Source organism: Nipponia nippon, unplaced genomic scaffold, assembly GCF_047370975.1.
Source record: "Nipponia nippon isolate SJK-2023a ecotype South Korea unplaced genomic scaffold, ASM4737097v1 scaffold_15, whole genome shotgun sequence".
NCBI classification, from domain to species: Eukaryota; Metazoa; Chordata; class Aves; order Pelecaniformes; family Threskiornithidae; genus Nipponia; species Nipponia nippon.
Genome location: NW_028262331.1, coordinates 6,606,114 through 6,633,785, shown reverse-complemented (window position 1 = coordinate 6,633,785; position 27,672 = coordinate 6,606,114). Strand labels below are relative to the sequence as shown.

The following is a 27,672-nucleotide window of genomic DNA, read 5'->3' as shown; positions in this document are numbered from 1 at the left end:
GAGGAACAATTCTGTAATATGGAAAGGGCTGAGCAAGGGCAAGCTCTAGACAGAGGTGACCTCAGCAGCAAGCAGAAATGCACTCTGGAGGTTCCCTGCTTATCATCCCATCTTCCAGCAAAGGCAGATTTGTATTATTGATGATCATTACAGGCTATTGATGTAAAGGGCTGGCAGCAGGCTGTACGTTGCCACTTCAGTGTTCCTGGCTCTATCTATTAAATTATCGTTATTCGGGGAGGTCAAGTGTAAGCTATATAAAGTGGACAGGAATTATGGAAATCTTTCTGTGCTGAGTGCTCTGATACAGAGGCCCTTGTGCTGTGTGTCACTGGCATGCCTGGGACTGGCAAAGGGAAGGGCTAGACAAGATGTGTGATTTGGTGGAGCGTTAAGTAAGCTCCAGCATTTTCCCTGAAACCATAAAAGGTAACAACACTGTCAGACTTTAATTTTTTTTGATCCTACACTTCCTCCGCACCTCCCAGTATGCCACGCTGTCCATGGGATTTCCAAGACCTCCCATGAGACAAAGAACACCATGGGACAGAGTAGATGAAGGAGGTTGTTATAGTGATTCTTTAAAATCGTGATAAGCACATGGCAATGTCTGGCTAATGCAGAATATAAGTGGAAAGGGCCTGCATCTGATCTATCTCTCTGAAAGATTTTTAAAACTTCTTTCCATACTTTTCAAGATCATATTAATGAACCACGTGGTGGTTCAGTCTCTTTCCAATTTGTCTGAAGATTTGTGGTTAATATCCCAGCTGGTGTAACTACCCTTAGAGATTCTTTCTCTGTTATCAAATCCATTCACTGTTTGCTCACAGTTTGCATCAGAATTCACACCACAGAAATAAAACTAAAGAAGACACATCAAAAACTTACGTTTTCTCACATCTATGGGACTAGAAGCAATGACATCCGGAAAAGACCTCAGGGCACTCTGAACCTACAAATCAAGGTGATAGTCAAAGGCCTGTTTCATGCAGACAACAGTAGGCAATTAGTAAAATAAATCATGTGGAATAATTAGTCGTATGGGTCAGCAACGCTTCTTACCACACACAGGTGGGCCTTCTTAAATGTAGACCTTGTCTATGTTGTGCTGTGTGTAACCACGGGACAACTTCCTAGGGCCCTTGTGTGACTTGTAAGAAAGATGCTTGTACCAAGAGATGTATTACAATTACTGCAGATCTCATCTTTTATGAGTTGCAGTATCAATTTGTATGAGTCAAAGGGGTAGAAAGATTTAACGGAGGCCACAGGAGAGCAAGAGTGGCTGCCCCGGACCTTTTTAAGGGGATTCTGAGGGATAACCAGCTGCAGAGCAGGGCATCCAGTGATGAGGTATGTATCCAACAACCTCAGGAGTGTCTGAGTACCTTATGGGGCATTTAGCTTCCCAGGACGTCTGTGGAGAATGCATCACAATCCTTCCATGTGCTCGTGGGGAATCAAGGCTTGGTGAGGCTAAGCTGTAGAGAGCGACCTGCACCCTGACCCTAAGGGATGTCAGAGCCATTACCCATCCCTGCGCTCCGTGCTGCCATGCCAGGGCAGACAGCACTACCACAAACTTTCTTTTCCTCCCGTCTGGCACAATCATAGCAGTGTGTTAACAAGGATCATCTCTAGTTACCAGTGCAACCGGTATTCTGCCACTGACGTCCGCTGTCCGCTCTTTGAACTGAATTGCCAGGGCCTCCTTTCTCATCTCTTTCACCTGAGACTTCATACTGCCCACCTGCTCCTTTTCCTTACGTTTGTTCTTGGCCTCAGACTTCATCCTGGCCAGCCTGTACGACACGGGAATATGGTTTAGAAAGATACCATCATAGACATACTTAAGCTAGATTAAGCCTACCTTGAAGAACAAAAGGAAAGGAAATAATAACTTCTTACTGAAATTCTTGTCCTTCTAGCACAAGCAGATTTTTTTCCAAAGAAATACTTGATGTTTGGGGCACAAAATTACTAGTGTGACTTTTGGACTAGATATTAGTAATCTGTGTTTTCAGAGGGCAGCTCTACGGAGGTAAGAGTATTTATATTCTGACATGCATCATCATCTGAAATCTAGTGTAACTATGAATCTGAAGAAATAACCTCTGAGTGTCAGAGGAGAGAGCCTCTTCTAGAGTATACAGGAGACATTTAAGGGAAAATCATCTGTACAGCTCTCCTAGTCTGTGTAGTTTCAGCAGTGATAAATTTTATCTTCACATTTATAATGACATTAATCATTTATTGTGTAGATGTCCTTCAATTTTCTTTCAATTTTAGCAGGAACAGAGGTGCCTAATTTTGCTACACTTGATTTACCAACAAAATGGCATCAGTATGCATTTGTCTCAAAGCCTAAGTACCATTTCACATGAGCACTTCACTGGCAAAGAACAACATTCAATGAAATTTCTTAAGCAGTCTCACACAATAAAGTCCTTACTGCCTTAGGGCAGGGATAATACACCAACCGCTCCGTCATTTTGAACACGTAGAGTTTGCAAGCTTGGACTAAAAGTACCTCCCTTTCCTCTTCCGTTTTCTTTGCTTCCCTAATCACCCAGCCATGTTTTTCCCAATCCTCCATTTCACACAACAAAAGAAGTGAATAAAATTGATCCCGTAGAACTCATGTGCTTTGGTTTTGACTTTGTTCATTTATGAAATGGGAAAAAAAGCCTTTAGGAAGTGCAAAATGCTTAGAGCCAAAGGATCAGTTCCTATGGGGAGAGCAGTTCCTCCTCATGAAGGCTGCTAAAATCTCTCTGCCCTGCTCACCCCTGTGGCTCTCATTTTCACCCTCTGGAGCCAGTCAGAGTAAGGGGAATTGCTCCTCTTTTGCACCTGAGAACACACTAGTCCAGAAACTATCCTTTACTAACGATTTCTGCTCCCTTCTTCCCCCTGTGTTTCACATATTGTGAAGACGGGCTGGTCCTGTCCCTGCTCTCTTCTGTTGCTATGGGGTCATCCTAGAAATTACAAAATGATGATATTTTCTTTAATGAATGGAAAGGCCTGTTTAACACATTACAGCAATACACTTTGATCACAGTTTTATCACTGGGTACTCGTTCTTCATGGCCACTTATCACAGAGGTTTCTAAATGAATAACTGGGTTCCTTACTCAGTCACGGGCATTGCACAAGTGGCTGCTCAGGCAGTTCAGCCCCCGGCACTTTGGTAGCAGGGGAAGGGTAAAATCATTCCCTATCTTCTGACTCCTTCACAGACACAGCAAAGAGGAGATACAGAGTAGGTACCAAGCTAAATGGACTAACAGATTTTCTCCAATGTATGCTACAGACAGAAAAACAGGCCATTTCTAGCTGCACCTCCTCCTTGGGAGCAGTCTGCAAGCTGAAAGCAGAGCTAAGGCCATGCCAGGAGTTGCCAAGGCACTCTGGTGATTAATTTGGGTAGTGCCCAGCACAAGTTACATTGCGTGCTGCACCTGCACTGCGCTGCAGTTTTGCATTGATTTCTAGGGCCCTAAACCACCAGGCAGCTGCATCCTCTGCCTGGTGTCTCTGGTGTGGGACAAAATGTTTCCCCCCGAGGCAACAACAGCAAAACAGGCTATAACAGTGCTGGGCACCCGTTTCAAAGTGAGCTCATTTCAGTGTGAGACATTTCCAGAGGAGATGAGATGGCAGCGAGGGTGACTTCTCCCTGCAGAACGAAACATGTTTCTTCAGGAAGACAGCCGCCTAACTCCCACACAAGGATGGGTGACTCAGACTGAAGGACTACCGTCCCTGGACAAATAAAGTCTCTGTTTCAGGTATTAATCCATTTGGATAAGGAATCTCTCCCATCTGTTCTCCTGCATGCCTTGACTCCCAGTCAGGTGGCAGTGAAGGAGAGACTGGAGGAAGCCTGAGAGAGCTCACTGAGGCTGGTAAGCTTTAGACAAGAACCTGCGCTGAAATCCTGCCTTTCCTGAAGGTTTTGTGAAGGCTCCCAGGAGCTTCATCGGGGCCAGAATTTCACTCCTCATCTTTCTGGTGCTTATGTGAGAGATTTTAAGCACAGACTGGCATTTCTCTTGTAACATTTTTTTCCTGTTTAGAAAGCCAGTGACTCACATAAGGAGTCTCAGTGCTACATGGTGTCGATAAAATCCTCTGTGCTGCTCTGGTTTAAGAATCCTATGCAAATCCCACAATACAGATGTCACAAATATGTAAATCCTGAGCTGCTGTGAATGCAAATCCCATGATACTACTACCAGCAGATATGCAAAACCTGCTACAGCTATGGCTACATAAACCCCTGTGGCAGTGCTGTCTACGGAGAGATTGATTTCTACAAGCCTTGACAGTCACTTCCTTTGCATCAGCTCTGATAGTTACAAATTGAGAACCTGTCTCCAAATGTAAACATGGATTTAACAGCCAAGGCCAAGATAAGATGTCACTGGTAGCCAACACTTTGCATTCTACAGGAAAATCTGACCTCTCCAGAAATAAGCTCTGATTCACAGTGAAAGCTAAGACTATTTTAGAAGAAAAAAACCCGAACAAACCCCAAACAAACAAAAAACCCACCCCAAAATCCCAGGAAATTTTAATTCAATTTCTTTTGCAAATTAAAAATGAGATACTGTTCTGAACTTCCTGCATCCAGGTTTCCCTCTGTGAAGCAATATGAATGGTGAAACAGTCCCCAAAACAAAGGTGTGGAAAGGCTGGCATCCTAAACATGCCCCCAGAAGAGTCTGTGCTTGAGTGAAAACTCACTGAAAAAGAAGATAATTTGTTTCAGTGGATTGGCATTTAAAAAATAAAAATGAAAATCTTTTACCAGCTCTGGTTGTACTACTATATGTCTGCTTATGAAGAAAAACCAAAAAGCTGAGCTCTTACACACTGGCCACGATCAGTCAGTTGTAATTATTTTTATCTGTGGGGAAAAAGAAGGTAAGTGACTGTAGAAATTCACTTATCACACTGCTTTAGTTGTATTCACACAAGGCATGTTCCTATGAACTGTAACAGTATGTGGACTGGAAATGTAGAGAGACAGAAACTCAGAGCGGTAGAGAGACATTTAACATATTCTTTTATTCTTTATAGTACCGGGAACTTCAATTATCTTCATTTAGAGTTTATGCATAAGACATGTCAACATTTTACTTCCCTGACACTGAAACCCTGAAACCAATTTTCAAGCTGTACATACTGTTTAAGCAAATAGAAGAGACAGCCATTCAAATAGAAGTCATTATTCTGCAAACACAGATATAGAATCAAGTGATCTAGTAGTGAATGAGTAATTTTGACATCATTCACAATCACCTCTGGGTCATCTATAAACACAAATGTTCACTTCTATATTTTTCCTGAATAGAGCAATGAGTATGAAAGCATTATTGTTCACCCAATGCACTCACATTCTAACCTTAGCATATTGTAAGATGCCATGGAACGCCCTTCCAATATTCATGAAATATTATACCAAAGCAAGCAGCCTAGAATACACCCCAGAAACAAGCAACATAATAAAATACAAAACAGTTTCTAGTTTAAAGGGAAAAAAGAACCTGAAAGGAAAGCCTAAGTAAAAATCCCAGGAGAAGGAGTTTCTACAATGTGCCAGGACAATACTGTTGCTGGTTTGGTAAAGAGAAGTCATCCTGAAGAAGGAAAAACAGGTTATCTTTTTATTAAGTTTGGAAGAATATAGAAGAAATGATCTGAAGAGTCCATAGACCTTTGATACTAACACCTGTCCTAAAGAACTGCTGTCACTAACCTAGGCCAGTTTGAAAGCAGTTTGCATTCCACATATGTTATTAAGATAGAGTCTAAAGAGGAATTACATACTTGTGAAGGGCAGAAGATTGCCTTAAACAGGAATAGCTAGTGTTTCATTTTCTGTGACATGTTCTGGCATTTGTCCTGCTTCTCAAGTTTTTATGAGAGACAACTACCATCTCTGGCACTGTACTCCACAAGGTTCATTTTGTTCGACAGTTCACCAGCCAGACTGCAGTCACACCATTCCTTTTGTAAAACAGAAACCAAGACACCAGCTCTGGTCTTGTGACCAGCCACACTTTGAACTCTCTCACCTCTCTGATGTTGCACCTGGCATCTGACTTTTTAGCTCCTCCGTGACCATCTTCATTCCTCTCAGGTACGGGCCTGGTTTTGTAGAAATAGTATACTGAGGGTTATGTCTCATCAGATATTCTCCAAGAAAAAGAATGGGGTTAAATTTGGTTGGTTCTTTGTCTGGTGCAAGCACATTCTTTCTTTCCACTTCCATTAACAGTTTTTCCACTCCTGAGATTAATGTAGGCAGGAGTTTGTCAAGCAAATAGATGCGAGTATCTAGGGACTCTTTCTCTTCACTGAACCACTCTTTGGACAGCCAGTCACAGGGTTCTCTCTTCTTTATCTTTTCTTCTTTTGCCTTTTGTGTGCGGATCGTCTTCACCTTTCTCTCCTGCAGACTCAGACACCTCTGCTGTACCTTTTCATAAAACCACTCTTTCCACGGAGCATAATTACCAAGACATGGCAGCTCATCATTCCCCTGATTTCTCTTCATTTCTGTGGCAGTCATATTCTTACCTCCAAGTCTGGGATGCTTTAAGCCCTGCAGTTTGGGCTGCTGCTTCTGGCTGAGCAGCCATACTTCAATCACTGTGACACAGAACAAAAGCAGCATGTTATATAATGCCAAAAGATGCAGCAGTGTCCCAGCAGATGACACAAGAAGAAAGTCTATTCTTAGGAATTAACTAATATTCTTTTTCTATGCTCCTTTTTTTTATTCTGTTACTGCTGCTTTGTATTATTAAACAAATACAGCCCCTTTACTTCAAAGATCAGTAAATGATTTATAAAGATTAATTATGTATCACAACAGCCCTTGGAGACAGAGCAACTAAATAAGTGTGTTCCTTTTTACGGGAGAAGAAGCCGAGACACAGAAGAGAAGCGATTAATTCCAGGTCACTTACAGACTCAGAAACCAAACAGTGAACAGTGCACAGAAGTCTTGTCCCCCAGTTCTAACCAGTGGATTCCTCTTACCCCTAGTATCATTATTTCTGTTTAGGTCCCATTCCATGCCTCCAGAAATCCAGTGGATATGAGACAAAGGAAGCAAGTAATGGAGAACACCAGATGCCTAGGAGCAAGATTTCTCTACATGCTGCCTTCTGCTTCATCTTTCCTGTAGCTGTGAAAAACACTGAGGAAGCTTGTCCCATAGACTACTTAATTTTGACTTTGGTAACTACTTTTTCCTCTGGACATTTTGTTAAGGTAACGAGGACACAGGTGTCTGGGTCAGCAGAGCTCCTACAGGAAGGGAAACTCTATACCATGAACTCTGTAATTAAGCTGTTCACAAGCACTTAATCTTGTAGATTATTCTGTAAAAGACAGACCTACAGAGAGTTGCAGATATCTCCCTTTACAATTTCCCAAACTCCCCTGTTCTCTTCTCAAAATGTTCATTCTGTGAAATATCAGGAGGAAACGGAGTTGCTCACAAGGCACAATTTGAAAACTATTGCTATATATCTCCACACATAAATGTCTGCATCTGTAATGCGACTTACACACACAGAATGGAGCAGAATGTTGCCTAACTACTCGATTCAAAGCATGAAAAATCACCAGCATGCTGCAAAAAACCCATCTCAGTGTTAAACAACAGCAAGGGAAGGGTGATATTAATAGAGAGAGGCTAACGCCTTTCCAAATTAAAGATGAAACTCCACTCTGAACTTGCTGCCACACTATCCTTTTCAAGCTCTTATTTGAAAGTGCTTTTCACTAAGGCCTTTCAGTATCCATAGCAATACTGTTGCTTTTGATATGTTTTGCTCTTCACATTTAAGCATTTGTAGCTGTTCTGAAGAGAGTTCAGCCTTCCAGGAGATGCATAAATGTGATCTACAGCCCTCCTGGCACACAAATGTAATTACTAATATGTTGACCTTCTGGTTCATAACCATTGTTTGAGTCCAAATACTGCTTGGATAGGTAGGATGCTTCACAGCACTAAATTTTTGTGTCTGTTTTCTCGATGGGCTTGTTGGCATCTTCTGGTAATTTGTTTTTAAAGATGACTACCTGCTGGGGAGGGAGATGGATTTATGGATCAAGCTGCCTGACCCACGCAGAGGGTTTTAAGACAGTAGCTAGTTTTGCCACTGAAGGACATGAGCTGTAAAGGAGTCCAGATTTATAATGGCAGAAAGGGAAATGTGTCAACCCTGTCAAATTGTTCCTTGCTTAGGTGAGTTTCTTTCAATAAGCTGTAAAACCAGACTCTTTCTGGTTCAAAGCAGGGTGTTAACCAAATGTTCTGCTCACGTTCCAAATCAGCTGGTTTTGTTGTGCCAAAATAAACTGTTCTTGCAGTTTCAAATACTTACGTTATTTTTTAACATCCTTTATGAAACCGCTCTGCAGTTTCTGTGCAATGTTAAAGTGACAACTGCTCTCCACTTTATGAGGTGGCTGATTCTGAATGATGATGAATGTATTTTCTACACTGCTCTCAACCCTTTGTTAGGATGATGTTGAGGATTAGTAAATGTTTATAAAGTATCTCTATGTCTCTGAACAGAACAAACCAAAAAACAACTAAGTGCGACTGTTCTATCTCAATTCCACGGCATTCGCATAACTCCAAGAACGGAAGCAGAGCATAGAGAACTATGCCCACTGCTTTAATGCTTTAATACAGATAAAGAAGGCTAAGAGGGTATGGAAGAACACACAAACAGCACATAACTGTCAAAATAAACAGCAAAGGAGTGCTAGAATCAGGCCCTGGAACTTGGAATTTGTCGAGGATTACAGGGACACACCTCAAGTTTGTATAAGACACCACGGGCTCATAAACTTCAGTGCTGATTTACATTAGTTGAGAATTTGGCCCATGATGTATAGAGCTCTGATGGCCTATGACATTCCCAAGTGGAGGCTTGATTGTCCACATAAGAGTAAGCATGGTGCACAGAGACAAGCTTTAGAAACACCCAGGAAACTTGAAATGTGATATAAAGTTTCCCGTAAGCCTTTGTTCAAGCTGAAGGCAAGATAAGCTTTTCATTATTTAGTAGGATGCCACTTTCCTGGCTCCTTTTCTGTGAGAGAAATATGCTTGCTGGAATCCCTGCAGGTACAAAAAGATTATCTCCCCATTTTCTGTACAAAACCCAAATCTGCTCATAAATAAGATTTTTATGGTTTCATTGTTATTCTGTTAGGGGATTTTGATGGGTGGGACAGGGTCAGGAAAGACTGAAGTTTGTCTAGGTAAATATTTTGGAGATGTTTCAGTTACAGAAGTCTTTTCAAAAACAGAGTCCAATCTCTTTGACACTATCGTTCAGAAATAGTTTGACTTCCCCTAATGTGCTTCACAGAGCATGTTTATCTCACCATCACAAAGAGCCCAATACCCTTTTCATACATATCTTCTTTTCAATACAATTAAAATTTAAAAAGACTTTCTCTTTTGCTTTCTGAAGCTTTGAAGAACTGTTTTTCTTACCTTTGGAGCAGGTATCAAAATAGATCTTATTCCTCCTGCTTTCAAAGTGGCTTTGCAAATGAACAGGAATTTAATATATGCCCATCTGTTCTCAACCATTAAAAATCTTAAAGTGAATTAGGGATTTCTCAGACCTGCTGTGGAGCCGGGCTGTGAGTTTTACTCCTCTGTGTGTTTGCAGTTGCTAAGCAATAATCCCAAAGGTTGCTATGTCTCTTCCACGACTCAGAATTGCTGTAGGTTGTCTTTTGGCTTTGGCAGCCCAACAGACTCTTCTGTACTGAACTTAGATCATTGCATCACATGACTGAAAATAAAATAAAATAAAATAGACTATGAATAGCAACAGACAACATTAAGGGCACAAAGAGTCAGAGAGGGAATCCACAGGTGCCCAGTGACTGGAGGTTTACCTTCAGATTCAAGGTTCACAAAGTCCAGAACTGTCGCAAGTCCATTACAAGCTGAACTGAGGACTGTATTCACCAGATATGAGACTCTGAGAGATAAAAAGAAATTAATTCCAAACTCAATTTAAACATTTTCAGGCTCTCTTTTTTTGTAAAGAACCGTGTCGCTTTGAAGCAGCCTTGCAGGAAAGGCACGTACAGCACTAATAAGGGGGGAGTTTATAGTGATGTTTTGTTAGACTGTCTTTAAACCTGAATCTCAAGGAATTTGATGAATTACCTTTAATAATTTCTCCTGTATTCTTGAAGAATAATATGCAACACAGGGAAAGGAGAAGGGAAAAGACAAAAACATCTACGACAGCCATTCTGCGCTCATTTATACTAATGTAAATCAGGTGTCTGTTCAGTGATTTCCTTGGTGTTATGTGGGTCTTCCAACTGAGAAATTTATGGCAAGCTCTGCCAGGAAACAAGGTTTATCTAATGCTGTTTCTCTCTTGTATTTTGCACGGGAAGAGGCACGATCTGTGGATTGTCTACCTGCAGGAAAACTGAACTGTGACTTTATCTACAGTATTTGTCATTGGAACAGCTGCGCAGTACCCTACCCTCCAGCAGAGTATTAGTCTCCATTTTATGGGACAGCTGAGCTTGTTACAAAACTTTGGATAGAGGAGGTTTAATAGAAATAACATATTTTTTCCAAAATCTGATACAGTTACTGTCAGAGTCACATTTGTCCTCTAGTTTAGGAACTCTGGGGTTTTAACTGCGGACTCAAAAATCTCATTCTCTGTCATCTTCATCAAGTCACTTGTTATTTATTACAGCACCCACAACACCAAGGTAAATAATAATTAATTTGTAAAACTCTGGAATTGGAAATAGCTCTAAGTGACACGCACCCAGAGTCCCAACATAAACCCAGTACAACATTTGTGCTGCCCTTAAAAAAAGGTTTAGTTTTGCTCTTAAGACCTGCCACAGAAGTTAGAAAGTGTGCATGCTGTGCACAGGTTCTTTACAAGGAGGAAATTTGCTCAGAAATTACAATAACAATTGTACTTCAGTGGACAGTCAAAAGCCTCAATTTTTATTTTGTTTTTATACTGTCTTTTCTGGAAAGAAGGACGCTATAGAAATTCCTGGTGTTTGTACCCAGCAACGTTTATTTTCCTCTATGTACTCCTGTACATATTTCAGAAAAATTTGTATGGTTGTAACTTCTATAGATACCTTTGGCCATCTGTGCTAAGTGTCTCTCTGAAAAAATGTTTCTTCTGGCCACTCTCAAACACCACTGGAATGCCAAGCTTACCAGTGTAGTAATAGGCCATAGACACGACAATACTGACTTGATTTTAGAATTCACTATTTGCTTGCAGTGAGGCAACAGCACAAAAAAAAGCCACAAAAAACATATATGTCTACTTTCATATGAAAAATACGCTGTAATAAATTATCATTTGTCTGCTATTTGTTTGAAAAAATGTGTATCAGAAGGAAATATGCTCATTGCAGTGTATTTCCAAGATGTGTTGAAGTAAAGCATCAATTATGTCAATAAAATGAAGCAGAAAATTAGCGCACAGGAATATTTTATAATGAGGCTTTAAACTGGATTGTGCACTTTTTTCCTCAAAGCAGTTTGCACATGATTAACTCCTGTTATCTCTTCTCCCAGGTGGGCTTGGTTTTCCCCCTTTGCAATTCAGAATTCTGTTGCTATTATGATCAACTTAGAAAACTTTTTCTTTTTTCAGTATGGAACATAAATTAAAGAAATACTCTCCCTTTTCTTAAAGTGATTTTTTAACCCCCAAACAAGAGCATACAAATAGAACTTGGAAGGAGGGATCAAAATGGCTCTATTTTTATTTTTCTGGAAGTGGAATCCCGTGGGTTAAGCAAACCTTTAATCGCACCCTATTTAACTTGGCTGTTATCCCTTAATGTTTTTGCTAAGCAAAGTGTATCCTTTTATTATGCCATCAAATACTTGCACTGTTGACAAAATAATGGGCTGAATATGTCATCACAGATGTTTTGCTGGAATTGCCTCTTCTATCTTTTTTTGTTTTTCTGGGTAAGATACATTTTGGGAGCACTCTGTTGTCTTTTGCAGCTGATGCCAAGATTATGCAATAAAAGCCCCGACATGTAGTAATAATAAGTTGTGTTAGCCAGAGAAATGTTTGCAGTGTATTAAAGAAAGAAAATAGTCAGTTTTGGAAATGCATACAAAACCAGCTCATGTATAGCTTCACATCCTTTAAATGGCATATTGGGCTAAAGCTGCAGGTGCTGACCACAGTGCTTTCAGCACGGGGAAGAATGAGGCCACAGGCTACCAGTCTCTTTTTTGTACCAGCCATGATGCTGTGACCACAGGCTGCCCTCTAATTGCTCTTTTCAATCAGAATACATACGCCTTATAGCTTCCTCCTCCACATTTAAATTCTGCTGCTAAAAAACATTGCACATGCAAATTATACCTTTCTAATGGCTCGGAGAACCATTGCAATCTGTGATTATTGTAGTTAATAACTGATATGTTGGACCTTCAGCTAACTGTAAATAGTAACTCCATTATTTACTTGTGGTAAATGTTTTTTAAAAGTGTTTGCTGTTCAAATACCTGGAATAGCCACCAGATATATGAAAATTGCACAAAAGTCTATTTTGGAAGCTCGTTTAAATAATCATTTCTTGATAGTAATCCCTGCATGACTCTTGCTCAAAATACAGAATGAAACACCAGTCCCAGGCAAGGAAACTGCTAGAATACTCTGGGAACTTGTAGTCTTCCACCTCTCCTCTGCATCAATGCAGACGCATCTGAAGAGAAGCTACATGCCTTGAAGCAGCCCTATTATTTGCAGGAATTCATTTGCGTGAAACAAAACAATAACCTGGATATTATGCTTTAGAGAAAGGTGAGTAGCATTAAGATTCCTGTCATAGGCCAGAGAAGAAAAAACGTTCCCATCCTCAAATGTGACTCCTGCCTCCGCTGAAAATCATGGCAAAAAACTTCACAGCAGCATGGCCTCGTGTCTGGCTACCACCTCAACAGGGTGGCTGGTAACCACGAAGCAGCTCTTTCTGCTGAGCTTCACGATACTTTGTATAACCAAGAGGTAGCCAAGCATTTGAGTCCGTGCTTCTTATGGTCCCAAAACCTTCTCCAAGGGACTACTAAGTGACGCAGGAGCATTTCTGCCTTAAAGAAAGAAATGCTTTGCCAGGAGACAAAGTACTTTTTCAGTTTCACAGAAAATAAGACAGAAAAATGTAGTTAGGAGAACAAACACCATATTTGAGTAATATATAACAAAAAGCATCTACAATGAATATAGCAGCAAACCCAAATAATCTTTAAAATTATGGAAAACAAAAAGGTTCCCATGTGCTCCATTATGTTGTTGATCCATGACACTTCTAATTCTGTTCTTTCCTGAACTGGGTACGAGCTAAATAAAAAGGTGCCTAATATGGTCTGAAAAATATACTTCATGCAGTTTAGTTATATAGCTGGAATGAGTAGCAAATACTGATAGGAAAGAAGTTCTGTTGAAACTACAGATAGAGCTTTTTTCAGTAGCCACACCTAACAGCCTTACTGGTCTAGCTATGTCATTTGAAAGCGTGAAAAAATCTGGTATGTGCAGCTCACAAGCACAGAGCAGTCCTTTTTCTCCCAAAACTTGCAGCTTGGTTTATCCATAATGGCAAAAGGATGTCTGTATTTGGAATGGTCTTTGCCAATCTATATCTACTGTACAGATACACCAAAACCACATCTGTATTGCAGATTTGCCCACAAAAAAGATAAAGCATTTAATAAATAAAGGGGAGGGAGGGGCTGCTCAGAGGCTGCTCAGCAAAAGGTATTGTTTTATTGGGAAGCTGTGGAATATTCAGAACTTGGGGGATGCTAATTTAAAAGGGATCTGGAAGGCATTTTCTTGACCTCTGTGCCATAAATCAGAGTGCACTGCTAGCACACTTTCCATAAATATTGTGTTTCAAAATAACAACATGATGGCTGTAAAAGGCAGGACAGCGACTCTTTGTTTACCTATGGGTTTTGCTTATTCTCCCCATGTGCTCGGATTCCACTGCGGGCTCTTTCCGACTCTTTCATGTTCAAGATCCTGCCTTGCTGTGCAGTTCACTCTGTAAGCTCAGCCTTAGTCCAGTTTAGAGAGCCTGTCCTTCATCCTTTTTTGTCCACTAGGAGGCAAAATGCCTCATTAGCGAGCCTGTCTTCCTCATGGCAGTGAAGCCCAGCTACCAGAGCAGCCCCCGCTAACTGTTTTGGCTGCAGGGCACTGGGGAATAACCTAAAGAGCCACCATGGGGCTTCTCTGGTGCTTAGGTTTCCAGGGGCAAAGGAGTCTTGTACAGTCCTGTCAGTGTGAGGAGCAGATGAAAGCTATATGGACCAAGTACTCAAAAGGAATCAATGGGTTGATATGCACTCTTGACAAAGAAGAGTTTGCTCTGTTTAATATTTCGACTGCCTTCTGTTTATCATATGTAGTGTTGTCATTAGATGCCCAAGACATTTCTCGACCCCAGTTACCTCCTTGCCAACATTCCCACGAATTCAGTAGCACCAGGCTGAAACTGCAAAGCAAATGAAGCTTAACAGTGTTTGGCCCTTTGTCTCAGAACCCAAACTGTCAAGCAGTATCGCATTCTGGGGATGTCTGAACACTTTAAATGTCATATATACTTATTAGACTAGCGTTTTGGTGTTTGGGCTTCTGCATTGATGTATACATAGGTGTTATATGGTGGTTTCGTTACAGAAAGACTTACTGTTGCTCTCTAATCCAAGAAAAAGCTACAGTGTGTGAGCACTAAGGCCACCTTTCACCGACTCTGGTGCCATACACACTGTTACAGCTCCCAGCAGGATGGCATTCCCAAAAACCATCACTTTGACATACCGGAGCGCCCTGCCAGGCGGCACGTCCTGGGTGGCCGCAGCCAAGCTGGCACACGTTGCTAAAACTCACCTCCCGGGCTGAGAGGCCGGAGAGGGAACGACGAGACCCCCTCACACGCCAAGGCCCGCGGGCGCAGGGCGGGAGCCTGCCGGCGAGGCAGGGGTTAACCCGCCGCGGCGGCCCGGGGGCGGCGCCGCGCTGACAGGTAGCGCATGCGCCCTGGCGCTTCATTGTGCCCGGCCGGCCCAGCCCCGCCGCGCCTCAGTCGGTGAGAGGCCGTTGGCGCGCGTGGAGCTGCTGCCCCCTGCGGCCGGCGCCGCGCCACCTCCGCTCCCCTCCCCGCCCTCCCGCCGCCGGCGCTCGCCATGGAGTAAGGCCCCCCGCCGGCCGGACGGGGGGGTCCCGCCGCGCCTCGATGGCTCTGGTCACGGTGCAGCGCTCGCCTACCCCCAGCGCCACCTCCAGCCCCTGCGCCTCGGTGAGTCCGCCCGCCGGCCGCCCGCCCGCCCGGCGCTGAGGGGAGCGCGGCGGTTGGTGGCCGTTAGGGTCCGGCGCGCGGCGGTGCGCATGCGTGCGCCAGACCGCTCTCACCACCACCCCGCCTCGCCGCTTCCCGCCGGTCGCCGGGCCCTGACAGCTCCGTGTGGGCAGCGCCGCCCGCCCGCCTGAGCGCCCCCGGCCCGCCCGCCGCTGCCCTCGCTCCCTGGAAAAACGGGGTCAGGCACCCCTGCGGGGCCCTCGCGTCGCGCTTGCGTCGCTGTGGCCTGGTGACAAGCGAGGGGAGAGGCGGGGGTGCCGGCTGCCCCTCAGCAGGCCCGGGCTGGGGCCTGGGGGGAGCCGGTGGGGCTCGGCGCTCCCAGCCCTCAGCGCTCTCGGGCACCGCAGCCCGGGTTGGTTCCCGCAGGGTCCTGGTCAGAGCCCGCCCCGAGCCTCAGCCCCTGTGGAAAGGTGCTGCTGCCCCATCTGCAGCGCGGAACTGTCTAAATAAAGCAGCCTGGTTTAATTTTGTTTTCCTTATACGTGGTGGGAGAGAGGCGGGAAATGTGCGTGGAAGCAAACTGACATTGTTCGGGCTATGGCTGTTTCAAGATGATTTAATCTGACAGTACCCTCTGGGTATCTCCAGTACGTGGCCCTTCCCTTGCGAAGAGCTAAGATTTCTCTTTTTTTCCTTTTTTTGAATGTTGCGTATAATCTTCAAGAGACTGTCAAGCCCAAGACAGATACAGAAAGGCCAGTTTTCAGACCTCTGGGTGAGATGTGCAGAATGAGCAGATGTTCTCATCGCTGCCCTCAGTCAGGAAGTGAGGCAGGCGGCTATAAAGACTTCTTGGTTTCCATGCTCTTTAAACTTGGGACAGGCTGTTATTTTAGTACTTCTGTATTGTAAAATCTTGCATGTTAACCCCCTAAACTGCTACCTACTGATTATGTGGCTTGTTTCTAATGTAACTAAGGATGAGAATGAAAATAGTGAGCTTGCTTTTGCTTTCTGTATGCTTAGTTGTCAGTTAGCTTTTTTCCTTAAAAAACCTCATGCATTATGGTGGTATGTCTGGTTTGCAAATGTCTGGGGGGGAGAGGAGCTGAAATCCCAGTTGCTTCCCTCATGGGGGGGGTGAAAAAGCCAACTGCTCTGAAAATATTTCTTCTTGTGTTAGGTAACCTCTTCTGAAACTAGATCAGCTACTTGACAGGTCCTGCCTGCCCCGACAGCATTTTAGCTGTCAGAACACTTCCCCCCCCCCCCCCCCCCCTTTCACTCCTATGTCTCTCCTAAGGTATGTTTATTTAGCAACACAGATTAATTTCATTTGTATTTCTCTGCTATAAATATTAATGTGCTGTATTACTTCAGAGGTTGCTTCTCTCTTTTGACTTCTTCACCCTTTCCACTATTCCTTTTCTCATACATTTCTTGCGTTTAAGACATCTTGGGAGAATAGGTAGATCTCTCTTGGCATCCTCCTTCTTTCTCCCACTTGGATGCATAACCCCTTCCTTTTTTAAATATTTGATATATATGAAGAATTAGTTGTAAGGCTTTCCCATCTGGAACAGCCAGGCTGTTGCCCAACCAATTAAATTAAATTGAAACTGTACTGATTTTTGAACACTACTTAGTTTTTAAACATATAAACAACTCCCTCCAGAGCCTGATAAATCCAGAGAATGCAGCTTTCGGTATATTTATCTATATTCTCTTTCTTCAATCTCATAGTGCGGAGGTGTATTCTATACCAGGGGTCTTTGTAAATCCTTGGTGCCCTATGCAAAAATAAGTGTGTGCCTGTTTTCCTGACCTGGTTTTTGGTTCTCACAATTACGTCTACTTTCTCAGACTTTTCTTGCAGTCTGAAGTGGAAATGATATTCATCATATTCTGCCTTTAACTGCTATTGTTTGAGTACTTCTGCATTTCCTGTTATAACTTCCTAACCACACTTTAGGGTTGCAACTGCCCTTTTAGCCTCTTGTTAGATAGCTGGGGTTGGTTGTTTCTCCATCCGCCTGTCAGAATTTTATTGAGCTTGTGTGTGTTCCTCCTCTGTCACAAAGTTGTTGTTTCTTAATCAAAACTTTTGGTATCATTTCAGGTGATGATCCTTCCTAGGCTGCTAAGGGCTTGTGAACAGGGCAGTCACCTTTTTAGTCCTTAGGAAGGCTTCAGTCCTGCGAGCCTGCCACGCTTGCCATTCTTACGGATCCTTGTTGACTTCAGCGGGGGAACTTGATTCTTTCAGTTTTAAGTGAAATGGGTTGAAACAGTCTGTTTGGTTGAAACAAACTGATGGTAGCTTCCTTCTATATGGACTGATAACTCTAGCTCCAAGTTACCTCTTTAAAAGAAAGCTCATCTTGCTAAATAATTTTTACGAGTAGTATAAGGGTCCAGCTTCCTGCGTGAAACCCTGCTGTTTCTGAACAAAGATTATCTGGTAACTGCTGGAACTTTGCTGTTCCAACCTGTGGGCAAGGAAGAAGCATGTTGGTGTGCAAGCATATGGCTTTGTCTAATTCTGTTTCCAGGTCACTAAGAATGTTGAGGACAGAAATGGGTTCTTTTTCAAATTGCTCGATGTCTCTTTGCTTTAGAGATAAACTTCTCGGACAAGGAGAAAGGGTGAAATCGATGTCCTCAAACTGAATTTTTGCATTAAGTATGCCCTATAAACAGTTATAATTGGCTCTTAGGGATTCAGGGGAATAGCTGATCTGAATCACTCTGAAATTGGATGGCTTTTATTTATAGGTTTTTATCTTGTTCTCATTGCCATAGAGCATCTCATGAGCATTCGTTTCAGGGTAGTTCATGCAAAGTGTTGATTATAGATTTACAGCCCTCTGGTTGCTTGATGACTTATAAAATTCCCTTAATTGTCTGTCCAGACTTCTGCTATCTGTTCGTTTTGGCCTTTGGTTATGCAGCCACTTTTGAGAAATAGGACTGCCATCTTCACTTCTATATGGCAGAACAGTTGTCTTCTGATGTGCCATGTTAGCAGAAAATGGTAGAAGGCAGGACTGTACTACAGTAAAATGTAAGTGTACCATGAGCCGGAGAGGGGCTACTTGGTGCTGATCAAGACCTTTGTTTATCTTGTAACACAAAATAAGATTTCTTTTTTTTTTCCTCTCCTGGGTGTGTTTGGGGGGAGTTCAGGGGGGTGGGTGTTCTCCCTCCCACCCCTCAAAGAAGGTTGTTTGGGAGGAGGAGGAGGACTTGAGTCAAAGTGAAGGAAGGACCCTTGAAATATGCCTCTGCATTACAGCAGGCGGGCACAGTAGTCCCATCATGAGCAAAGGCAGTGAAATAAAACCACCATGTTCACAAGTGCTGCTCAGACGTGCAGGCAGAGCTCTGCTAGGGCAATTTGAAAAATCTAGCCTGTTGCTTTTTCTCTCTGTACCCCAGATTCTTTGACCCTGCTTCCAAATATCTGTGCCATATTTCCTGTCTTGCAGGACAGCGTCTTGTCAAGTGGTAGGGCTTTCCCATCCTTCCCCTCTAACATCTTCATTTCAGTGGAAAAAAATGAAAGCACATTTTCTTTGGGTTCTTTCTTGACAACTGTAAGATAGTGAACAGAAGGAAATCTGAATTAATTTAACTTGCTATATCCTTTGCTTTTGGGGTTTCAATTTAAAAAAAAAAAAGTTGCCCACTGTTGTTAACCAAAATATAACACTTTAAAAGGGAGTAAGTTATTTTTTCTTGGGCTGTTAGTGTGCATGCGTTGTTGTTCAAGGCAGTTGTTAATGCTGTCCTTGTTTACATATCAATCATTTTTAAGTTACTTTTGCTACTTGGATCTCTAAGCAATGAACTGCCTGGGTGAATCTACTGTTGGTATTAAGCTGCAGATGTCTTACTCTGTCTGACAAACACGGAATATCTCTATTGCTCACTCTGTAGCAAAGTGTGGGCACAGCAGCCCCATTGTCAGCTCTAGGGACAAGCTGCAAGAAAGGATTCTAGCAGAGAAGAGCTAGTAAAAGATGCCTGCCTCAAAATCCTTTGTGAGCCTTGTTATCTAAGGCACTGGAAGTTGTTGGGTAACTTCAGTCACCAGGCCAGCATCAAATCTGTGTCATCATGATGATGGGAGCCGTGGAAAACTGCTCTAATACTCTGTAACTTTCCAAAAGACTTCTGATAATTATCTGTATTGGGAAATAACCTGTTGAAACTTGCCCTTTTAAATTATTTTTATGCACGGTTCTACAGAACAAAATCTGTAATTTCTTTTAAGTGCTGGTTTTCCTTTGCCTATTACGTCTCTTTCCTGAGAAGTGAAGAAGCTGGGCAGGCAATCTGGCCCTGACTGCTCTCGCAGTTCACTTGTCTTCCCTACCCTCAGGGAGACAATATGCTTTTATTGGAAGGGAGCGACTGACCCAGAAAGAGAGGATATGCTGCATGCATTGTTCTAAAATGCACAATTTAAAAAAAAAAAAGTTTAAAGCAAATGAAAACCTAAGGCATTTGACTTGCCCTCCTTAATCCCAGGAGAACAGCTTGAGCAGGAAGCCGAGTCCTGCAAATGTGTTTGGGAGTTTCTGTCATGTTTTGCTTGAGAGCTCCTTTCTGGTGGAACATACAGGAAATATTTTCCCACTTATTTATAGGGAAGCTAAATATAACATTTCTCTACCCCTGGTCCTGCAATTGCTATTGAACAATGTGGTAATTGTCAGTTTATTTAATCATTGATAAGTCCAGTCTGTCTCACGTAGAACTACTTTTTCTCCCCCCCCCCCTCTTTTTTTAAAAATTAGTTAAGATCTTGATAGCTGCTGCTTGTGTAGGGATGTGGGGAGTTGATTTTTGGAGGGGTCTACAATGTAGCTAGGAGAACAGAAGCTTCTTATGAAATATTCAGTAGACTTAGAAATGACTAATATCTAAAGTTGTTATCATCTCTTATTTGTTGGTTTTCCTCAACTGATGTTTTTCAGGTATAGGCATAGCTCATTCTGAAAACTGAAGTTTTCGGAGGCAGTGGACCAGAAGAATGTGCTGATTCCTGCTTTAGGGAACCTTCTCATAGTGCCTTACAGATACCTCAATCCTGCCTTGCCAGCTGTCACCATTTGGCAGATAAAACTATATTATTGAGGTGATTTGTAACTTCCTCCCTATCTTCCAAACTTCTACTTCTGTTGAAAGCTCTGCAAGGAAAGTGGGAGGCATCTACTTCATGTTGGGTGTGATGCTATATTGTTAAAAGATGAAGGTTTCTATCCAGCTGCACAAGACCAGGCACTTGGGTTGCAGAGAACTTCTGTAGGTGTAAATGCATTCATATGTGGTGAGACTCAACTCCTTAAGCAGCTTGATGGTTCAGCTGAAGCTACTTGGTGACAAAAGGTCAGTCCTTCTCTTGAAGATTTGTTATTTACACACATAGCAGGGTCTTCTAGAGATCTGCATGAAATGCAAGGTCCTTTTTTAGGTTGGGAACAGTATTTGGAGCTGAAAAGGAGGAGGATGACGGTTGAATTGGAACCTCACTGAGGATCCTACAGGAACATTCTTAAAACTTGCAGAGTACAAGAAAGAGTCTTTATCTTTTTTCTTTTCTTTTTTTAAGGGATCTAACTATCCTTTTGTAGGATACCTCAATGATAGCTTGATATTTTTCTTATTTCTCCCTGAAACAGCCAACCCTTTATTTGCATTTCCCAGATGTGTTTCCAGTTTTTTCTGAGCATTCATACCTTACAGCCACACTGATGATGATTAGGTTTGGTTAGTGTAGTGGGGTGGTTTAGTTTTTGCTGCCTTTTTTTTTTTTATCTGATTTGTGAGAAGAGGAGTATAAATTTGGACCTGGTTACAACTTAACTGTGACTATTGGGTCTAATATGCTGCACTATTTGTTGTTGCGCTCATTGAGCTAAAGGATGTACTGAATATAAAATACCTGTTTCATATTGTGCTTTATGTTAGATCACTCAGTCTAAGGTTTCTTTGCGAAGTTGGCAGCTACTTCTCCCATATCCTTCCCCTTCTGTTTTGTTTACTCAGCTCAGTTGCATCTTTCAAAATATGAAGTTACATTGAAACAAACTGAGTGAAATATACACTGAAGTTGTCACCTCTTGAGTTCCAGCGGTACATAAATTCTTGTGTTTTGAAAAGGAGCTTGTAATTTGAAAATGCAAATACACTGTGATGCTGTAATGAGTCATTATCTGACCAATATTGATTCTTGCTGTTTAAGCAATGAAAGAAGGTTGAAAAGGGCAGGGTACTGTAATATCTACAGTTATTCCGAGAGTCAATGACACATTTACTTAAGTGGAGAATGCTATTTTGAGTGGAGACTGCCATTCAGAAAGCAGTCTGCTGGAAGTATTTTAGTGTAAAAGAGGGCTGCCTTCATGCAGGGGTGATGCCTGAGGATTTCCAGTTACTGGGAAAAAAGTCCTGGAAGATCTATAGCTGCGACTATTCTGTCCTGGGAAAAAAAAAAAAAAAAAAAAAAAAAAAAAAAAAAAAGAAAACAGCCTTTGGGCAGCTTAGCTCAGTGTAGCTGCTCCCTGATCAAGCCTGCAGCTCAAGGTTTCATTCTTCAGTCACAACAAACCACATCCTCCCAGTACCACAGTGCAACTGCACTCTGCTGAAGCCAGAAGGCTGTTTTGCAGACTGGCTCTCAGGGACATGTGTACGCTGGGAGCTCTTGCTGTCCTTGCAAGAATGTAATGGATGGGAAGCTTAAAAAAATGCCCTTGTACTTTTAGAGTTTGACTGACTTGGAGCTTTTACTGTCTTCATATCTGACTCTTGCTGATGCCGTTAGCAAGAAGTATGTACTAAGCTGCTGGTCTTCTGTGACTGATACTTCCTTTGTATAAATTGGCCTTGCAACATGAAAGCACTAGGCTTGTCAACTGCCTGCTCCAAGTCTTTGAGTTGTTTAGTTCAGCCTGTGAATTTAAGAGTCGTCTCTGCTCTGTTCCATTGATTTGCCTGAGCATCCTTTTAATTTGTTTATTAGGTAGTGACAGTGAAGCTCATATCTTTTGAATAAAGGTTGGGGGGGATCTTGGAAGCAAGAGAAAGAAACAGGTGATATCTATTGGAAGTAGTCAGTGATTCAAACAAGGCAGACAGGGTTTGCTACCTTTTGGCTGGAAGCTGTTCCTCCAGAGTGCTCTATTTAAAGGGCTAAAAAATTATGAAGGCTAAAACCCATTTTTGCATTTCTGAGTTGCACTGTATAAATTGATTAGGTCACTGTCAACCATCTGCAAAATGTCTTATTGCAATAGCATAATATTGCAGTGTGTGTGTTCGTGTGCTTTAGTTAGCATTTGGGCAAGCTTCTGTCTATGCAGTTTCGAACGTGTCAATAGCTTTTTGCCCAAATAGATTTGCGCTGAATATGCATCTTATCAGTGTTGCTCGTTACAGGCTGATCTCCTCTCAGAAGGCTTAAAACGTTGCTATAAGATGAGTCACACAGTTGAACAGCTTGTTGCTTCCATGGTGAGTCGCACCCTTACTGTGTATGCCAGCAATCACGAAACTCCTGGCAAATACCCTGCAACGTGAACTTCTTATGGCCTTGGTAAATGAAATGCCTGTGGCACTCGCTGAAATGCATTGTGGCTGCTCACCGCTTTTGGGTATACTAGTCCTCCTTCTACCGAGGAACTCCTCAACTGCTCAATAATAAAGTTACTGCATCAGTGTAGGCTGTTTCAAGGTGAGATTAGGGAGGAACTTAAGGCCACAGTATAAACTTCTCGTATTGAAGTAATCAAAGACATTAGAATATTTAATCTGACCTACTTTGAAAGAACTGTTTTATCACAGATCACACTGGGCTAAACTCATACCAGAGCTCAGGAGGTTGCTTGGATGCTTGAGCTTTCCACTGCTCTGCAAGTAGAGCAGCACAGGAGATCTCTGGGAACTGAATTCCAGAGATGTCGTCTCAGGAGCTGTGCGGGTCTGGGACTCGTGATACCAGGCTCCTTGTTGCACAGCTTGCCCCCTGCCCGCAGCCCTGTGGGGTGAGCCACAAACAAGTCTGAGGTGAGATAAAGCAGGATCTGAAAGGCAGGAGACCATAACCTGGCTCCTGTGTACTCTGAGTCCATTGAGTCATGTATTTCTCTATTCAGTGGGCTTTAACACCCTTGCTGTAGCAGCTGGTATATGATATTCTCTCCTTAGGAGATGATCTGCAGGCTTCTTCTGTTAGTTTGCCTGTAACTGGCTTTGCTGTTGTATGAGTGGGCATGCCCCAAAGGGAATTTGGAGCAGGTTCCAAATCCAAGAGTTTGTTCTCCCTCTTAGAACAGCTGAGAAGTGATAGGAAGTGGTTGAGGAAGAACAGCGCTGTAAAGATTTTGTTGAGGGATACTGCATTCATTCAGAAGGAGGTCTCAAGGCCTCCGTAGCAAAAAGGCAAAAGCTGCTGTGCTAAGCACCTTTGTCTTCAACTTTTTACTGGATTAAATATCTGAGAAATGGATTCTTAATGTGGAAAGCTGGTCCTGTCACAGCGGCCTGCGGTTGTCCTATTACTCTTGCTGGCTCCTACCATGTCTCTTCTGTTTTGATGTACAGAATTATCACATTTAAAATTGCAGCAAGAACTTTTAAGACTTGTTCAACGAGCTTGGTTTAGCTTCAACAGCTAACGTCTGAGAAATGTGTATATTAGGATTCTTAAGAAAAAAACAAAACAAAACACTTCAAGCTTTTCATCTCTATACCTTTTAGTGTGATGATGAGAGGGAGGGATAGGGCATATGCCTTGCATGTGTAAAATGCTTTGCTTTCCAAAGGAGAGCTTTGTTAGTACTTAGAGGTAGTCTGAGTCTTCCGCATGATGTGGGACCAACCCTTTGGCTTAATCCATCTGCAGCTGGAATTTCCCACGGATCTCTGAAGCTGCTGAAGGCTCTTAAGCATCCCAAGTGCCACGTTTCAGGCATTTAAAAACAAAAGCCCCTAACCTTCACTTGCATGTGGAAAACCTGTGGGCTGCTGTCTCTCTGTCTGAAAAAAAATTGGCGAGGTCTTGCTCAGCCAGGAAGGGGCCAGTCCTTATAGCAAACTGTAATTAAAAACCCAGAACTTCTGTATGTGAATGTCGATGCGTAGGAGCAGAGGATCAGCAGTTGTCTGAGAGATGATCCGCTTCTTGTACAGTAGCAGGTATCCTTCTGAGTCTGCTCTTTCTTTGCGGTAGTCCTGAGTTCTGGAGCATCTTCTGTAGGAAACAGGGTGTCACACTGAAAATTTAGCTCATAAGTAGCTGTGGGGCGAGCAGGAAAGTGACTCAGCTCGCTGACCTACAGACAGGAGCTAAACCTAGTTGCAGGAGGAAATGCTAGGTGACAAGATAAAGGTGTTTCTGGAATAAGGATTGATTCTTTTTTCGTTATTCTTTGTTTTTGTTGTTGCCTTTTTGTTTTTGTTTCCCTTTCCACAGTCCTCCTCAATAGTTTAAAATAGTTTAAGGACAAACAGCTCTGGGCATGTTCTTCAGATGATGCTGTAACCACTGTATTTAAATACAGTGCTTCAAAATGAAACAGTTAACTAGCTGCCATATTATATTGTCTTCCTGGGTGAAGTATAAACCTTGAAATGACAGCCACCTTCTTTGCCTTTTGAACTTGCAGAATGGTTAACAAAGACTTAATTCACTTTCTGAACAAGTGTTTTTCTTATGTAACATATAGTGAGTTTTGTTACTGGGAGTTTCCTCTATTTTTGTTTTCAGCTGAGTTGTGCTTAGGTGGGGTAGCAAGCTTGTGACTTCAAAAAGTGAAGTGAAACAGGACAACTTAGTCTTTTTTGTTCTTTTTGGCATTTCTTCCTCTGTGGTATTTTGGTTGCGCAGCAGTTAATAGGACATGGAAGCCTAAATTTTAACATTTAAATGAATCTCCAGACAGCTGCTACTCCTGTAGTGTGGGTCAAGTCTAATATTGCATAAACTTGTCAGTACAGTTGCACATGGAAATCAAATATTAATACGTTATCTCTTGCTTTTTGTGTCAGCCTGCCACTGCGTCCCTCAGCACTTTGCTGTGTGGTGGCTGGGGGTGACTGCCTCAGTGATGCTCTGGGAGTGAATTGTCCTTCTGTGCAGCTTCTGCTCTGCTCCTGAATCTTAAATAAAAGAGATTATCAGGGCAAAACAATATGAACATAGCATATTTTCAGATGTCTTCCCAAAAGTTGGGTGTAGTTATATAAACTTTAAGGCAAGGAAGACATTATCAGTTAACGTTTATAGTATGACTGGAATAAAGTTTGCATAGTCTTAGTGGGTGAAATGAATATTTTTCACATATACTTTACAGATCCCTGATCTCAACTTGTGCTTCATGCTGTGAAGATAACTGTGCCACAGGCTTCTGCAACCCACACTTCTGGTCTTTGAAGTGGAATTTTTCTCTTTTACACATACACCAGAAACTGCTCTTGTCCGGAGGAAGCTCTGTTTAACTTAGATCTGTTCATGTTGACTGTAGATGGATGAGACAGTTATTTTGGGGCAGTTTCTATATGGTTCTCTTGTGAGTGAGGGTGTTCAAACTTGGCTTTCCCTTGAGGAAAGGGAAAAGTTTTACATGCTTTTAGTATTTGGGGAGAAGATGGCGTGAGCCAAAATAAATTTTTAAGCTTGAATAGTTGTTCCCATCTTGATTCTAAACTTGAGATGTGCCTCATTTAAAAAAGATTTAAAAAAAACCCGAAATAAAAAACAACAAAACCAAACCAACACACATCCCCTCCTACAAACGCCCCCAAAAAACCCCAAAACAAAACCCAAACCAAAACTACTTAGCTTGTTTAAACTTGCAAGTTCGGGTTTAGGACAGATGAGTACAGAATGCCTTGAGCCAAAGAGGGTATGTGCAAAGATCACTTGAGGTGAGAAGCAATCTGTATTTGTCAGAATTTCATTTGCTTGCTATGAAATAGGACATCTTGGACATACTTCACTCTTTTTGAACTTTGCTTTGATGGTAAACGTTTCTTTGCATGTGCTGTGGGAAATACTGAAGAACCCTGAAGCGGTTGAGAGATATCAACAGGGTGCTACTGAAGAATCTTTTCTGGGGGCAGAGGACGGGAAGCGATTTGCCAGCTGACTTCTGCTAGCAGTGAGTTTTGCTAGCGCGTAGCGTCACTCTTCTTGGCTTGGCTTGGTTTCAGTGCCTCTTTGTGGTGTGGAAACACGCCGTGTAAAACGTGAGAACTTCCTGCTGTGATAAGGAACCAGCAGCTCTTCCAACAGGTGCAGCCTTTAGCTGCAGTCCCCAACACCTAACAGAAATGTCTGCTGCCACGGGCCTTCGATATTGTCAATCTCAAACTGAGTAGCTCACTCGTGAAGGAGCAGTGGAACAGGCCTGAACCAGTTCAGAAGGCAGAGCTTTGGTTTTTGTATTGAGCTGCTATGATAAGAGAATTAGAAGGGGAAGCTGCGTTCAAGAATCTCTAATCCATGATGGTAGCTCTGACTGAAATGGAATAACCTTATTTTAAAGGGTGCTCTAAACCACTAAAGCTTTATAAATATTAATTTTTTTCTTTTGTTTCCTAATAAAAGGCTTTTATTCATGAAATCACTATTTATTTATTAACCTGACAAACTAATAGCAAGCTCTCTTCTTTCAGTGTATGCATGTGCCATATCACAATTCTGCTTGTCACCGTACATAAGAACTTCATTCATCTGCTTTAAAATGTCATTGATAACAACCTGGCAGTGGCCCAGCTTGGAGCAAGTTAACTACAAAAGGCTGCATTGTAAACCTTTCCGAGAGTACATGCTACATTAAGTCTAAAATTAAAAAAAAAAAAAAAAAAAAAAAGAGAAAAATGTGCAGGCTGGTCTGGGCTGCGTACAACTGCCAAATAGCTTCAAACCTCTAAAAAAATGGAGCTCTGTATAGAGGGGTTCCGGCTGAAAATGGGACAGTTTGGAATTAAGGGTGCATTCTGCTCACTTTAAAACCTTTGAGGTACACTGAATTTATAAGCTTTATCTTAAAATGAGAGGGAATGTCTTACTGAACCACAAGCAGCGAAATAAAAACTTGTATGTGTAAGGATCTTGTTATTTTCTTTAGTCTCTTCTTTCTTCGACTGAATGCCCAGGATGAAAACTACAGTCCGAAAATAAGTCATAAGCCTTTGGGAGCTAACTACTAGCAATGTGGCGAGGCAGTTTGTCTCAGTTATTATAACTTCCCCGACCCCAGCTGCAGTCTG

The 27,672-nt window shown here is 42.3% G+C and overlaps 2 protein-coding genes across 2 annotated transcripts in view; one reads left to right on the top strand and one right to left on the bottom strand.

Moving 5' to 3' along the window:
* EFCAB5 (EF-hand calcium binding domain 5) overlaps nt 1-9,590 on the bottom strand; it is a 36,427-nt gene extending 26,837 nt beyond the window's left edge. The window contains exons 1-4 of the mRNA XM_087751972.1: nt 9,542-9,590; nt 6,090-6,666; nt 1,649-1,805; nt 892-955 (exon numbers count right to left, since the gene is read on the bottom strand). Coding sequence (XP_087608098.1) covers nt 892-955; nt 1,649-1,805; nt 6,090-6,586 — 718 coding nt within the window. The 5' untranslated portion in view covers nt 6,587-6,666; nt 9,542-9,590. The remainder of the gene's footprint in view (nt 1-891; nt 956-1,648; nt 1,806-6,089; nt 6,667-9,541) is intronic.
* A 5,584-nt stretch (nt 9,591-15,174) lies between these two features.
* The window catches only part of SSH2 (slingshot protein phosphatase 2), a 104,199-nt gene continuing 91,701 nt past the window's right edge, over nt 15,175-27,672 (top strand). Inside the window, exon 1 of the mRNA XM_087751967.1 lies at nt 15,175-15,390. Within this exon, the coding sequence (XP_087608093.1) occupies nt 15,328-15,390 (63 nt within the window). The 5' untranslated portion in view covers nt 15,175-15,327. The remainder of the gene's footprint in view (nt 15,391-27,672) is intronic.